The 17,500-nt window shown below is 33.4% G+C and overlaps 1 protein-coding gene across 1 annotated transcript in view; it reads right to left on the reverse strand.

The window, feature by feature from the left end:
• Nucleotides 1-17,500, reverse strand: part of LOC137657747 (adenylate cyclase type 6-like) — an 855,043-nt gene that overhangs the window by 139,133 nt on the left and 698,410 nt on the right. The window contains exon 6 of the mRNA XM_068392219.1: nucleotides 15,095-15,241. Coding sequence (XP_068248320.1) covers nucleotides 15,095-15,241 — 147 coding nt within the window. The remainder of the gene's footprint in view (nucleotides 1-15,094; nucleotides 15,242-17,500) is intronic.

Raw genomic sequence — 17,500 nt, forward strand, 5'->3', positions numbered from 1 at the left:
TGCTTGGACCTCGTATACACTGACTCCCCTGGCGTTATAACTAGTAAGGTTGGTTCTCCAGTCGGGACTTCTGATCATGCCTTGATTTCATTATTAGTGAAGACTGAGCAGCCTGTCCCTGATATATCATATTCTTGTAAAATTTATATGAAATCCCAAGCAGACTGGAATGGGATTTTGCATGATCTTTTGTGCTTGAATTGGTCACAATTATATAATAGTGTAGATCCTGTTGTCCCTTTGAATGAGAATCTAGTCAACATAATTGATAGGCGTATCCCTTCTCGTGTGCTAAGGTACCGAATGAAGGACAAACCGTGGTTCAATGATGTTTGTAGACGTGCTTATTTGGAGAAGCAGGAGGCCTATCACCTTTGGAAGGGTAACAGATCAGATTTGACCTGGAACAACTATACTCAGCTTCGAGCTTTTGCTCAGAGTGTTTATGCCTCAACTGAAAAGGAGTACAATTTAATCATAAAAGAAACCCTCTCTGGTACAACTCAGGAACATAAATGGTGGTCTACCCTTAAATCTGCACTCTTTGGTGTAGATGCAACAGTTCCTCCTTTACTTAAACCAGATGGCTCAGTCACTCACTGTCCAAAGGAAAAGGCAACCCTTTTGGCTGATGTTTTTGACAGTAAACAGAGTAATGAAAAACTTGAACTTCCTCATTCCTGTTTTCCTGAGGCTAAACTAACTAGTTTAGCTTTTCGATCTCGTGAGATTAAAGCTCTGTTGATGGACCTTGATGCTTATGGAGGTGTAGACCCTAATGGTATTTTTCCTTTGTTTTTTATAAAGACAGCAGATTTCCTAGCTCCAAAGTTATCTGTTATTTTACGCAAGTTAGCAAGAAGAGGAGCTTTTAGCACTTGTTGGAGAATTGGTAATGTTACTCCTCTATGTAAATGTGTTTGTGGTAGCTCAAGTCCCACTGATTACCGCCCAATTTCCATAACTCCCATATTATCTAAAGTTTTTGAACGTCTTCTGGCAAAACGTCTTAATAGGTTTGCTGAAGGTAATCATCTATTCCCTAGTTTGCAATTTGGTTTTCGGAAAGGCCTTGGAGCATGTGATGCCCTTCTTACAATCTCCAATGCTGTACAGAAATCCCTTGATTGTGGTCGGGAAGTTCGTATGATTGGCCTTGATTTTAGTGCTGCCTTTGACCGTGTTAATCATGAGGCCCTTGTTTTCAAACTGAAACAGTTGGGAGTGGGTGGGTCGTTTCTTAGCATTATTATTGATTTTTTAAGTAGTAGATATCAAAGAGTTGTTGTTGATGGGCACCATAGTGAGTATAGGAATGTGATATCCGGTGTTCCACAGGGTAGTGTTCTTGGCCCATTACTTTTCATACTATATACACATGACATGTGGTTTGGCCTAGAAAATAAGCTTGTTGCATATGCAGATGATGCTACTCTCTTTGCATCAATTCCATCCCCTGAATGTAGATCTGGGGTTGGTGAATCCCTTAATAGAGATTTAGCTAAAATTAGTGCATGGTGCAAATTATGGGGTATGAAGTTGAATCCTAACAAAACTCAAAGTATGATTGTAAGTAGGTCAAGGACGGTGGCTCCTCAACATCCGGATCTCAGTATTGATAATGTTTCTTTAAATTTGTATGACTCTTTCAAAATTTTAGGCGTGATTCTTGACAGCAAATTTACTTTTGAGAAACATATAAGGTCTGTGTCTTCTTCAATTGCACAAAAAATTGGCTTATTGAGAAAGTCTTTTAAGATATTCGGTGATCAATCTATTCTGAAGAAGTGTTTTAATTCTTTTATTCTACCTTGTTTTGAGTATTGTTCTCCTGTCTGGTCTTCAGCTGCTGATTCTCATCTTAATTTGTTGGACAGAAACTTACGGTCTATTAAATTTCTTATTCCTGATCTAGATATTAATCTCTGGCACCGTCGATCAATTAGTTCATTATGCATGTTGCATAAGATTTTTCATAACTCTGACCATCCTTTACATTCAGATCTCCCTGGACAATTCTATCCTGTTCGTAATACTAGGCAGGCAGTTAATTCTAATAGCCAGGCCTTCTCCATCATAAGACTCAATACTACGCAGTACTCTAGAAGTTTTATTCCAGCTGTTACCAAGTTGTGGAATGATCTTCCTAATCGGGTTGTTGAATCAGTAGAACTTCAAAAGTTCAAAGTTGGAGCAAATGCTTTTTTGTTGACCAGACGGACATGAGTCTTTTTATAGTTTATATATGACATTTTTGTTGTTGACGTTGTTAATAGTTTATATATGATATATTTCTTTTGACATTACTTTTTTTAGAATGATTTATTGTTAATTTGTTCTCTTCAGTTATTTATTTCCTTATTTCCTTTCCTCACTGGGCTATTTTTCCCTATTGGAGCCCCTGGGCTTATAGCATCTTGCTTTTCCAATTAGGGTTGTAGCTTGGATAATAATAATAATAATAATAATAATAATTTGGAATCGAATACATAAACATTCTAGCGTAATTCCTACCATCGAAGTAGAAACCTACCGCATCCGTCTCGCTTTTTTTTTTTAATCTCCCACCTTCTATGTGACCCATACATATTCACTATTACTTACTAAGCTACAACCCTAGTTGGAAAAGCAGGATGCTATAAGCCTAGGGGCTCCAACAGGGAAAATAGCTCAATGAGGAAAGGAAAAAAGGAAAATAAAATATTTTAAGAAGAGTAACATTTAAATATCTATATAAACTATAAAAACTTTAACAAAACAAGAAGAAGAGAAATGAGATAGAATAGTGTGCTCGAGTGTACCCTCAAGCAAGAAAACTCTAACCCAAGACAGTGGAAGACCATGGTACAGAGGCTATGGCACTACCCAAGATTAGAGAACATTGGTTTGATTTTGGAATGTCCTTCTCCTAGAAGAGCTGCTCACCATAGCTAAAGAGTCTCTTCTATCCTTTCCAAAATGAAAGTGGCCACTGAACAATTACAGTGCAGTAGTTAACCCCTTGACTGAAGAAGAATTGTTTTATATTGGTTTATATTGGACATTTAGAAGCATATTAAGTATTAGGCTGCTGATTTATCATCAATATCCCTACACCCTTGTTGCATGAATACCTTGGTCATACCAAGGTATTCATGCAACAACGGTTGTCTCTCATTCACGGGCTGTCATAGATCAAAGCACTGACCACCAGTGACGTATATGAATAAAAAGGATATCAACAACTATACAAATAGAATGTCCTAAATATATCTCAACAAGTATGTCAACAAACCCGATCGATCTCAATTGGCCGACGGGTCCAGACAAATTTAGCTATTCTCGGTATCTACATCATTATACATTTCATTATATCATATTATATTATAGCGAGTAGAACTTCATCAGAATTCTGTTTGAACTCATTATAATAGATATCAAAGGGCATTTTGATTGGTCATTCAATAGTTTGAAAACAAATTACTAAAGGAAAAAAGAAATCCGGATATCAGTCGTGTCTGAAATCCATAAACAATTTTCAAATATTCTAATCCATTAATTATAACTTTGATGGAAATAGTAAAGAAAAAAGTAAAGCCAGTATATCAACATATACACCTACTCAATTAAAAATCATGAATATTCCTGGATGTATAATGCGGAAAAAAAACTATGATTCAAATTTTATCGAATAATTAATAGCATTAATTAGTTACTCCATTTCTAGCTAAACTTCCATGTCATTTAAGCAGACCAGGAAAAAAGATGCAAACCATAAACAATTGAAGATATAAAAATACAAACACCACATAATAATTTCATTTCGACAGGAAAACAAACATTAAACATAATGAAAAGTGAAAGGCATCTACAAATCAACAATAACCTTTACGGTACCCGCGCTGTCAATCAAAACCTCACCAGTGAGGTGTTTGTGAAGATTACAAATGTCATTCAATTAACGATAATCGAGGTAATTACTGTCTGGTATCTCAGCTAAGTGCAAAAAAAGTAACCGCTCATTAGCCTAAATAGATGAATACAAAGAGAAGCTGTAATCATTATTGTTTTCTTCAACTTCATAGCAACACACATACACACATTCACAGGAAAATATCTACATGACTTTCTTTAAAATGTTTACTCTCCTGATGGCGTTATCCATAATGATGTATTTTTTAATCCTGAGCACATTAGGGAGTCTGAATTGGGTGAAAAAATATGCCCATTTTATTATGCCCTTGTGAAGATTCTATAGATATCTAGTATTTTTTTTACCTTTAGGTTAAGGGGAGTTAACGGTACATACAAACTAAACATACAGTCTTCATGTATAGTCAAAAGTAGTAGTAGTAGTAGTAGTAGTAGTAGTAGTAGTAGTAGTAGTATAGAATGGGTTTACTTAAAAAAAAAAAAAAAACTTTAAAAAGTGGCCGCCAGGCCCCCAGCCAACACAAGGATAATAATCGGGCTATAATTTTGCCTCGACATTATGAAGATCCCAATAATATTCTGTTTTGAATTTTGAATTCATGCTTAAGTGATTAATGAACTGAAGGACATTTGTATATTTTTGTGCATGTATAATATATATTAAGATGACGAGGTTAATGGGGATTATTCAAGATGAGACCTGTAAATAAATTATGAAAGACTTTACACTAGATAATAATTAATAACACATCAAAATATACTGGATTTTTCACAGCAACCACCAAGCTTTTTCAAGTTGAAAGAACCATGTGTGCATGTGTATTTTGAGAGAGAGAGAGAGAGAGAGAGAGAGAGAGAGAGAGAGAGAGAGAGAGAGAGAGAGAGAGAGAGAGAGAGAGAGAGAGAGAGAAAGGGGAACGAACAATAGGACAGGGGGAACTAAAGAACTAGAAGATAACAGAAAGGGATAATAGCATGTAAAATAATCAAATAATCCATTATATATTGGAAGCCAATATATTCTGTATGCTGGTTTCAAGCCATAAAATATCAAAGGTAGGGTATGTATAGAAAGTAGGTTCATCTGTACCGAAGATTGTAAGAATCAGAGGGTTGACAGACCAAGTTCGTTGATATGATAACTATAGCTAAAAACCTTATATATATATATATATATATATATATATATATATATATATATATATATATATATATATACAAACACACACACACACACACACATATATATATATATATATATATATATATATATATATATATATATATACATACATACATATATATACATACATATATATATATGTATGTATGTATGATGTATGTATACATATATGTGTGTATTTATATATACACACATATATGTGTATATATATTATACACACACACACACACACACACATATATATATATATATATATATATATATATATGGTTGTGTGTATATTTCTTACAACGCCCCTTTTTGATATACTCACTTTACAAAGATATATATTTCATTTGACCTAAAAGTATATATATATATATATATATATATATATATATATATATATATATATATATATATATATATATATATTATACACACATCCACACACACATATATATATGGTTGTGTGTGTATTTCTTACAACGCCCATTTTTTATATACACTCACTATACAATGATATATATTTCATTTGACCTGAAAGTTCTGTATGTAAAAGGAGGCAATAAATTATTGTCCACAATAAATCTTCCATTAGAAACATCAGGGGTAAATATCACTTCATAATCCGGGTCATTTGTTAAATAAGAAACTAAATCAATTATGATTAAAGGTCTCTGATACGTATTGCAAAGATTTACACATATTGTATCGGATATCCTGAGCAAATCTATACCACAAGAGGTTTAAAACAAGATTCGCTAAAGGAAAAAATAAAATTAATTTTTAATCGTTAGAAAAATATGATTAATTATTGATGTGTATATATATATATATATATATATATATATATATATATATATATATATATATATATATATATATATACATACATACATACATATATATATCTATATATATATATATATATATATATATATATATATATATATATATATATATATATATATATATTCTTTTTTAGTTCATTTTTTAAATGATTATATCTAACTTTTACGTTGTTCTATCTATACTAATATTAATACTGAGTCTTTTTTTAATTTGTATATTTTGTATATTTTACAGCCCTGATGATGAAACCCAAAGTCTCGAAAATTTGGAAAATAAATGAATGATGCTCGCTGGTTTTTCTCCATCCTATTTATATTGAAAAAAAAAAATAATACGATACTTTTCTACAGGTTTAGATAAAATTCAAAAGAAAAAGGCTACTGATAAGTATAAGGAAAACAGTAGGTAAAAGAAGAGAAGACACCCCAAGTTGAGCGTGCCAGGAAACTTGGTTGAAAAAAAAAAAAAAAAAAAAAAAAAAAAAAGCCTTTGATCAGTATTCGTCAAATGCCCTAATGGCGATATCTCCAACAGAGATGATATCTCTGAATGACTGATGGCGACATACGAAGGTGTATGACGTGGTACTGATCCAAAGGAGAATGAAAAAAATAGAACATCATTCTGATTTTCAAAATTCAAGTGGTTATTTTATATGACTTAAACGAGAATATGTACATTATGAACGTATGTATGTATGTACGTATGTATGTATGTATGTATGTACGAATACACACACATATATATATATATATATGTATATATATATATATATATATATATATATATATATATATATATATATATGACCCGTATTATAAAATGATACATTTCTTTTATTAACACTTTGCAGTAGAATAGTTAAAACTGCCAAAATAAAAGAAAACTGAAGGTTCTGGTGGCGAAATGTCCCGGAGGCGAAATGGTCCAAGTGGCGAAAAGCTGGTGGCGAACTGGCGGTGGTTAATCGTTGTCGGCGATATGGCAAAAATACGGTACAGACAATAACTCACGGCAATCAAGAGGGAAAAAAGGAAATTAATGAATCTGCAGAACCGGATACCATGTGAATTGAATGACCCTTGAAACCAACACTGAGGTCTACGGTGACATCAAAATCAAAGATGTCTGTCCGTGCGTGGCTCCACGCAAACCCTAGATCCCTAAGGCAAAAATCCCTGTTGTAGGTAGTAAGTTGGCCAGGGCATCAGCAACCCGTTGAGATACTACCGCTAGAGAGTTATTGAATTCTTTGACAGGCCACAGCACTGCACTGGATCCCTCTCTCTGGTTACTGCTAATTTTTCCTTTGCTTACACATATACCGATTAGTCTGACATATACTTTCCACATTCTCCTCTGTCCTCATACACCTAACGACCCTGAGATTACCAAACAATTCTTCTTCGCTCAAGGGGTTAACTACTGCACTGTAATTGTTCAGTGGCTACTCCCCTCTTGGTAAGGGTAGAAGAGATTCTTTAGCAATGGATATCAGCTCTTCTAAGAGAAGGGAACTCCAAAATCAAACCATTGTTCTCTAGTCTTGGATAATGCCATAGCCTCTGTACCATGGTCTTCCACTGTCTTGGGGTAGAGTTATCTGGTTTGAGGGTACTCTCAGCCACACTATTCTATCTTATTTCTCTTACTCTGTTTTTTTTTTTTAAATAAATAGTTTAAATATAAAAGATCTATTCTAATGTTGTTACTGTTCAAAAAAAAAAGTATTTTAATTGTTCATTACTTCTCTTGTAATTTATTTATTCCCTTATTTCCTTTCCTCACTGGGTATGTAACTTAGCTTGTAATAATAATAATAATAATAATAATAATAATAATAATGATAATAATAATAATAGAACCTGGTACGTAATCTATCACTTCATACTCCATCCACTATTAATGAATCAGTATTTCCATAATATATGTTTCAAGGAAAATGAGAAAACCATATACTATGTCTTTGTCTGGGTTTAGGTAAGAGGTAGCATCTCGCCTGCACCAAAACCAGTACTGCGTGATAAATAATGCACCCAGGATCTGTTTAAACTATGCACGCTACCAATCTCCGGTAGGAGGCTGGAGCCCTCATGAAAAATAGACCTTAAACCCCCCCCCCCCCTACCTCTACCATAGAGCCTTGAAGCTCACTTACCTGTCCAGAATTATTCACGATGTGCCGACGCTAACCTACCACCTCACCCCCCCCCCCCCCTTCAGCACCGCACCCTTTCAGAAAATTGGTTTTTAGTTTGGTTCTTCTGACATATCGCTGTCTAGTGCCTGTTTGCTGCAGCATCATTATACCCTTGCTCTTTGAGCGCAACTCAAGTTATCATTCGAATTTGCTCAAATTTGGAAGTACTAATCTGTAAAGGAAATTTTGGAAAAACTTAATGACCTGGCAAGGTTGTTCGATATAATTATTTGTACATTTTGAGGAGCAGGAAGAGACAATATCAATAATAGCAATAAACAATAACGGTTAAGCGTTTCATTCTAGATTAACTGGAACAGTACTTTAAAGTAGATGGACCAATGAAGAAATTTCGGAACATATCTATCATTGTTCGCCATACCATTATTTAAAGTATACTCAGACCCACTCTTAAAATCCAAGACTAAAGGGCTATTAGCTTTTCGTGCGAGCTTACCGCGGCTACAGGAGCCGTAATAGAAAATTGAGAAAATCAAAGCTCGCATAATCAAATATTGATAAAAAAAAGTCACAATCAAGCAATTAGAAATTGGATATACGCTTTTAGCAATTGGGAAATCAAGATATACACTCTCAACCCACAGGAATCAGAAAACACACTTTCAACCCATGGAAATCAGGATATATATTTTCAACCAATGGAAATCAGGATATAGACATTCAACCAATGGAAATCAAGGTATACATTTTGAACTAATGAAGAATCAGAATATACATTTTCAACATACGGGAAATCAGGATATACATATTCAGCCTATTGGAAATTCATACACTTTCGACCGATGTGAAATCGAGATATGCATCATAAAAGAGGCCAGGATTTATAATCACACACACAATACAAAAACAGTGTATAGATACTCATATAATACATGTCGGATCCACCTTTAACTAATTCAACCTAGGGTATACACGTTAATCCAATGAGAAACCTTATATACCCTAAACTAATAATAAATCATGATGGATATATCATTATTATTATTATTATTACTAGCCAAGCTACAACCCTAGTTGGAAAAGCAAGATGCTATAAGCCCAAGGGCTCCAACATGGAAAAATAGCCCCGTGAGGATAGGAAATAAGGAAATAAATAAATGATGAGAACAAGCTAACAATAAATCATTCTAAAACAGTAACAACGTCAAAACAGATATGTCCCTATATAAACTATTAACAACGTCAAAAACAGATATGTTACATATAAACTATAAAAGGACTCATGTCAGTCTGGTCAATATAAAAAATTTGCTTTATATGCTATTAGAAAACGGGATTTATCCACAAAATCAATTGGAATACTCGATATAGGAGCTAACTCAATGGTAACTAAGATTACGTAGGCCCAGCTAAAGAAACATATGGATGACACACTGTATGATTGAGAAAGCTAACAAAAATAGGATATACTGTACACTTTTAATTTATGAAAAAAAAAGAATATACAACATCTAAAATATGGACTATCATTTAATGAAACAAACTAATAAAGAACCTCTGTACCATGGTTTTCCACTGTCTTGGGTTAGCGTTCTCTTGCTTGAGGGTACACTCGGGCACATTATTCTATCTTACTTTATTTTTCTTCCGCTTTTTTTTTGTAAAAGTTTTTATAGTTTATATAGGAGATATTTATTTTAATGTTGTTACTCTTCTTAAAATATTCTATTTTCCTTTTTTCCTTTCCTCACTGGGCTATGTTCCCTGTTGGAGCCTCTGGGCTTATAGCATCCTGCTTTTCTAACTAGGGTTGTAGCTTAGCTAATAATAATAATAATAATAATAATGATGATGATAATAATAATAATAATAATAATATACTCAAACAATCGTAAACCAGAATACACATCCTTTATAAATGAGAAAACCAAAATCTGAACCAATATTTTCGACAAGGCATATCGTGATCGCCTGGATATTAGCAACATATTTGAGCGTGATAAGGAATGAGTATAGTTTGCTTGTTTTCTATAAAAAAAAGTAAAAAGAGAATTATACTTCACTTTTAAAATAGCTAATATAACTGAATCTTTTGTTTTCTAACAATTCTAAAATTCTCAAGAAATAGGTACTATGGCTCCCATAAGTAACATTAACAAAATAATCTGTATAATTTGACACACCGGATCAGAGTCCATATCTGTATTGGCTGCACCGGACGATGTTATTTGACAGGTGTTGCGTGAGGTGAGATAAAAGAGGGACTCCTGATTGTTGGGGAGTGGATGCCATACAACTGTATGACCTTGGATAAGAATATACTTTATCTTCTAATGTAATATTAATTACTATGTCAAATCATGTAGGTATATTTAATACGGTTGTGATCACACAGTATGACTGGAGATTTCTTACATCACAGTAAATAACTCAATAAAACTGTGGTAGCCGATGTGGTAACGTTCCTGACTCCTGAACGCCAGACTGGGGTTCGAGTCCCGCTCAAACTAGTTAGTTTCTTTGGTAGCTGCAATCTCACCATCCTTGTGAGCTAAGGATGGGGGGTTTTGGAGAAGCCTATAGGTCTATCTGCTGAGTCATCAGCAGCCATTGCCTGGCCCTCCTTGGTCCTAGCTTGGGCGCTGGTCATATGCATATATGGTCAGTCTCATTGGCATTGTCCCACTAAATAGGGCAATGTCACTGTCCCTTGCCCCTGCCATTCATGAGCGGCCTTTAAATCTTTAAACCAACTCTACCGAGACAATAGATGACCAGGCAGTTTACGTTAATCTGTTTATTTGGACCTTTTTCGCACCACATTTTCACATTCGTTGGAGGAATACTACATACCACCCCCCCCCCCGTCAAAACGCAATATATTGCATTCCATTTAATCATTTCTATCTATCTGGACGGGGTGAGAAGAGAGAAGATGATTTTGCAAGATGAGTAAGGGTTTGCTCACACTACTAGTCTTCCAATAAAATAAAAATGGCGGTCATACAACGACATCAACTTCTTACAATCTTCTCACGTTATTTACGGGCTGCCAACGCAAGAGCCCGTGTCTTAGGTAAGGTAAGGCGATTTGAATTTGCTCAGAGGAAACGGACTTGTGATACCTATAATGAAGAAAATCCGATTATAGAAATGCCCAAGTGCCCGACCTTTTCCTATTAAAGACATCCCAAAAGAAATAGTGTTTCCAATCTTTTCTAAAGGAGCTGGGGAAGCTGAGGATTATGCCCTTGGAAAAGGATACCTATGATTTTCCCAATCACTGGAATTTTCATCTATATATGTTCTAAAAGTTTTCGGGTAATGTAACTTTATCTATATGTTTTAAATATTTTTTCTGGTTATCAATATATCTAATCAATATGGATACTAAAAAGTGAAAACGCTATAAAATAAAAACAATTAAAATTATACAAGCACATGCGCTCGTAACAAATGGTATATAATCAGACATGAATTTTAGTTCTACTGTGTGTGATTCTTGTTAGCGCATACCACCGCCAACATAAGAGGAGCCTATATCATCATTACATTACTAACCCCATGCCGCCTAAACTACAGAAAAAAAAAAAAACCGGAAAATTGTCTATCATCTAACGAAAAAAAAAAAAAAAAAAAAAAAAAAAACGGAAAACTGTCTATCATCTAACGATGTTTATGAAAAGGAACATACAGACTAATTTGCATCTGCTCTCCAACTAAAGCATAATAAACTACTGTAAGCACTGAGCCAACTCATCCACTAAATTTTATTAACATGCTAAATTTCCAATATATTAAGTGGACAGACTGCGTGAATTTACAGGTGAATAAAAATTGACAAATTTTATATAGATATAATGAAGATCTCGGACAAATAGACTATGCCTAGTGACATATTAATTTAGCATGGCCTCAAAAGATCGAAGAAATATCATCGTGTTATAAGGATCTAATGAAAAAGAAGCAAAGGAGAGAAAAATAGAAAATATTATGTAGTAAATAAGAGGAAATACATAACTCACAATGAATGTTTTGCATGTACACGCATACACCTTTCCACTGACAAACATGTCTTTATCCCCGAACAAGTACACAACTTTCTGACATGATCACTGCCGAACAGCCTTCGCTCGATATGTGATTACATCTGTAAAAGGTTTTGCTTCATCACCCGATGATACCTCTTAAGGCCTCTCAAGGCAATATTACTTTATGGAATTAATCACGTTGTTGCAGGAGAGGCCTCTTTCCTCAAGCTTCCTGGGTCATGACCTTACCTTCGACCTCGCCTTCTGATCGTGTGTGTGTTTGTTTGTTCGTTCTTACCTATCGTTTCTGTCATCCAAAAATATTGTATTATTAGTCTCTGAGCAACAGATTGTCTGTCTCTTGTACCTCTCTTAAATCGTCGCTGAAGTCTCTGTCTCTCTCTCTCTCTCTCTCTCTCTCTCTCTCTCTCTCTCTCTCTCTCTCTCTCTCTCTCTCTCTCTCTCTCTCTCTCTCAGGGCTGATTTACAAATGATAAATTAAAGGTTCACTACTCAAAAGATTCCCCGATAAAAGAATTCTCAATAAAAGAATACCCAACAAAAAGAAAGACGAATAGAAATAATATCCTTAATAGAGAACGATTCAAGATAATGCCTTGAGGAAAACTAATAAATACTATTTTTAGATATTCTTCTTTGAGGTAATTCTGACCTATTGGTGTATCGTATTGCAGCCCTCGTATCTAATGTCATTATTCTCCTTTTTAATAATGGGGTCACATTCACATAAAAGAGATATAAAAAAGTTTCATCGTACTTCCGATAAAATACTATTTCAAGAATAATAAAAAAAAAAAACAGCGCCAGGAGAAACGGATTAGAGATATTAATAGATTGTATATATATATATATATATATATATATATATATATATATATATATATATATATATATATATATATATATATATATATATATATATATATATATATATATATATACACAATCTATTAATATCTGTAATCCGTTTCTCCTGGCGCTGTTTTTTTTTTATTATACATAAAACCATAACTTATGAAAAAGGAAATGTTCTTTTTAGTAAATTGTGGGTTTATTTTATTTATCATGTATACAAGAAAAAATGTGTTTAATGTATAAATACATTAAATATGTTTATATCATATATATATATATATATATATATATATATATATATATATATATATATACAGTATATATACACAGTATATATATACATATATATATGCATATATATAAATATATATATATAAATATATATATATATATATATATATATATGTATATATATATATAATCCTTCAGTATAAAAATAAATCATATATAATACAGTATAGTAATAAAAGAAATAAATTTTTTGTCCGTCTTATATCATTATTTCATTTGACATTAGACTATCAACAGTCATTATCAAGGCAGCGAGGCTGTATAAAATCATATGACATCTTTAATCATCGAAAAATGTATACATGAGAATGGTTATTCGTGGAGGTCGCTTTAAACTGCGTCCTTCATATTCTATCATAATGAGAAGTTGTCAACACAAGATGGAATAATGTAAGGCGAGATCGTCGGTTACTCGGTTCCAGCACTGTGACGTCACCGGTGCCCATCGACTGGCCAGTGCACTTAATTTTCTGATCCTACTCCTGCCTGTTGTTAACGTTCAAAATTTTTGAATAATTAGGTTTCTATTATTGTTGTTGTTGTCGTTGTTGTTGTTATTAGCCAAGTCACATCACTGGTTATGGAAAGCAAAATATCCCAAGTCATAGGGCTCCAATTGGGTAAGAAGCCCAGGAAAGAAGGGAATAACAAACAAATTATAAATAAGACGAATACAATATAAGAAAAATTTTAAGCCTAGTAACAACTTAAAAATAGGTCCGTCATATAAAAACTATAAAACAGATCAATCAAGTTTGTTAATTCATATATATATATATATATATATATATATATATATATATATATATATATATATATATATATATATATATATGCACTACTATGCACTACTTGGCTGGGGTGGTATTTTCAGTTAATTTACACGATTTGATCAGAGAGATGCCAGATATCACCATTTGACCAAGTTTTGAGAGAGAAAAATCACAAATCGGCATAACTCGTGGCAAGTGCATAGCCCAGACGTTGTGCTCCCGTGACGTCACATCAAGAGGGACATTGGCGGTTAGATCTCTCGGTGAACACACCTTACGTTATTAAGCCTTGGTAACACAGTCCTGCCCCCAAAGTCTTTCATTCGTTTTCTTGAAATACTATGGTAATCGTTCTCATTCCTGCCATTGTTACGAATGCTTATAGCATCCTGCTTTTCCAATGAGGGTTGTAGCTTAGCATTTAATAATAATAATAATAATATATTTTACACGTCTTATTATTTTCAATATCAATATTACGCCTATCACGTTAAAAATGCCATAAATATTCAAGTAAATTTAAAAAATACATTTCTGTTCAGTTTCACATATCGTGCGCGTCTCGTTAAAAATGCCATATATATTCAAGTAAATTTTAAAAATACTTTTCTGTTCAGAGTTGCACATAACGTGCGCGAGTATATATATATATATATATATATATATATATATATATATATATATATATATATATATGTATGTATATATATACATATGTATATATATACATTTATATATATATATATATATATATATATATATATATATATAGATAGATAGATAGATAGATATAGATAGATAGATAGATAGATAGATAGACAATGTTTATTATATAACTGAAAATGCTCAACCATCCATATGAAGTAAGCCTAATAGCCATCAACTTGTAAATTTCGCTTCCACAGAACAAATTATCAGCACGTGCAAAAAAAGGAAGCAAACACCAAACGAATCACAATACAGAATAAACAACACAAACACAAAAAAAAAAAAAAAAAAAAAAAATATAAAGTTTAATTGTCATTGTACTTACGCAATTGCCTCAATCATGTCCAAGCCCATCTCGACGCAGCAGTGTGCATGATCAGGTCTGGGTTCAGGCAATCCGCTCACGCAGTAGTAACAGTCACCGAGTAACTTGATCCTCAGGCAATGATGTTCGGCGGCCAATCGATCAAATCTGTAAAACACAAAATTTGAAGAAAATAATTATAATTGGATAATTAAGATGATTAGACGTGTTCTTAAAGGTGACATTTCCAGATATTATAACTTCTTTTCATTTTTTTTTTCTGTAAATGAGGGAAATTATGATATTTTCCAAGTGAAAAACTATATCTTTATAGGCTAATTTTCGAAGTTTCCTTTTTATTTTTCCATTAACCACTGCCTGGTGAAACATAAACATTGTTCTAATTTTTTTATTAAAATGAAACGCCTACTATAATCATGATTTACTGCTATTCCAGTCAACCCATAACTAATGAATTAAGGATGAAACGACTTCGTAACGGTAAAGGAATCTCAGTGTAAAAAAGATAAAAATGGATACGTCCTACTAATCCTCCTCTATACTGTTTAATAAAGAGCAAGTGTTTGGTGCTCTCTCTCTCTCTCTCTCTCTCTCTCTCTCTCTCTCTCTCTCTCTCTCTCTCTCTCTCTCTCTCTGCATATATATTTATATATATATATATATATATATATATATATATATATATATATATATATATATATATTCTGTCACGGTGAGTGGCATGGGAGAGAGGAAATAGTCATAACTTGGTGAGAGGTGGTTATCCCGATAGATATACTCGGAAACCACAATCTCCCACAAATTGCCAAATTAGCGAGTGGGAAGGGTTGAATCTGTGCATGTTTGTATGTGCATATCCATTTCAATATTTAGCTGTCATTTTTGACGGTTCGCTTACACTACTCCTATATAATTACTAGTACGTTTATTATTTCCTAGGAACATTCATACACTTTCGCCTCTGTAGCTCAGCAATATAACTGTGGCGATCTTCCTTGGCCTTGGGATGCAACGGGACATATTATACAACACCCCCCCCCAACAACTCTGCCTTTTCCCCTTCCCTTTTTATAGTGTCAGACCTTCTCCAATATGAGAATCAATACTACACAGTATTCTCAAATGAATGATTCCAGGAGCTTTATTCTAGCTTCAACAGTTCAAACTTTAGCAATTTTTTTTTTATGATGAACAGGCTGACAGTGTCTCTTTTTTATAGTTTATATGTGAAATATCTTGTTTTATTGTTGTTACTGTTCCTAAAATATTCCAATTTAATTGTTCTTTATTTATCATGTAGTTTATTCATTTACTTATTTCCTTTCCTCACTGAACTATTTTTCCTTGTTGGAGCCCTTGGGCTTATAGCATCCTGCGTTTCCAATTAGGGTTGCAGCTTTGCTAATAATAATAATAATAATAATAATAATAATAATAATAATAATAATTTTTATCAATAATAATATCACCCAAATACCATGACAAGTAATTTCCCGTTTTCACAAACATCTCTAGATCTTTCAGGTCCTCTTAACCTTGGACACTCCAACCCTCTAGGGGACAATCTCTGGCGTAACGTTCCCTTGACGCATTTATAGTTGTCGACCTTTTCACATTTCATTTATTTCCGCATGTTCTACGAGGCTCCTACTACCTTTCCTACTTGTTTTTTTTATTTTCTTAACTCGTCTCTCCCGTTGTAGGTAGTAGGGTGGCCAAGGCACTAGTCACCTGTTGAGATACTACCACTTGAGAGTTATTGGGTCCTTTGATCGGAAAGAAATGACTATATTGGATCCCATTAATTACAGCTCATTTTTCCTTTGCCTACTCATACACCGAATAGTCTGGCCTATTCTTTACGTATCCTATTTCATCATACACCGGACAACACTAAGCTAACTAAATAATTCTTCCTTCATGGGGTTGTCTACTGCACTGTATTAAGTAGCTACACTTCACTTCTTGGTAAGGGTAGAAGAGGCTCTTTAGCCATGGTAAGCAGCTTTTTTAAGAGAAGGACACTCCAAAATATAAATAATTTTTTTTTCTAGTCTTAGGTGGTGCCATAGCCTCTGTACCATGGTCTTCTACGGTCTTGGATTACAGTTCTCGTGCTTGAGGGCACACAAAAACACACTATTCTATGTTTCATTATTTCCTATCCTTATTGGACTATTTTCCCTGTTGAAGCCCTTGGGCTTATAGCATCTTGCTTTCAAACTAGGGTTGTCACTTAATTAGTAATAATACTAATACTAAAACTACTACTACTACTACTACTACTACTACTACTACTACTACTACTACTACTACTACTACTAATAATAATAATAATAACAATGATGATGATGATGATAATAATAAACCGATCTTTATATATCCATTACAGCCATGAAAGCATTT

Source organism: Palaemon carinicauda, chromosome 18 (assembly GCF_036898095.1).
Source record: "Palaemon carinicauda isolate YSFRI2023 chromosome 18, ASM3689809v2, whole genome shotgun sequence".
In the NCBI taxonomy this organism is placed as follows: Eukaryota; Metazoa; Arthropoda; class Malacostraca; order Decapoda; family Palaemonidae; genus Palaemon; species Palaemon carinicauda.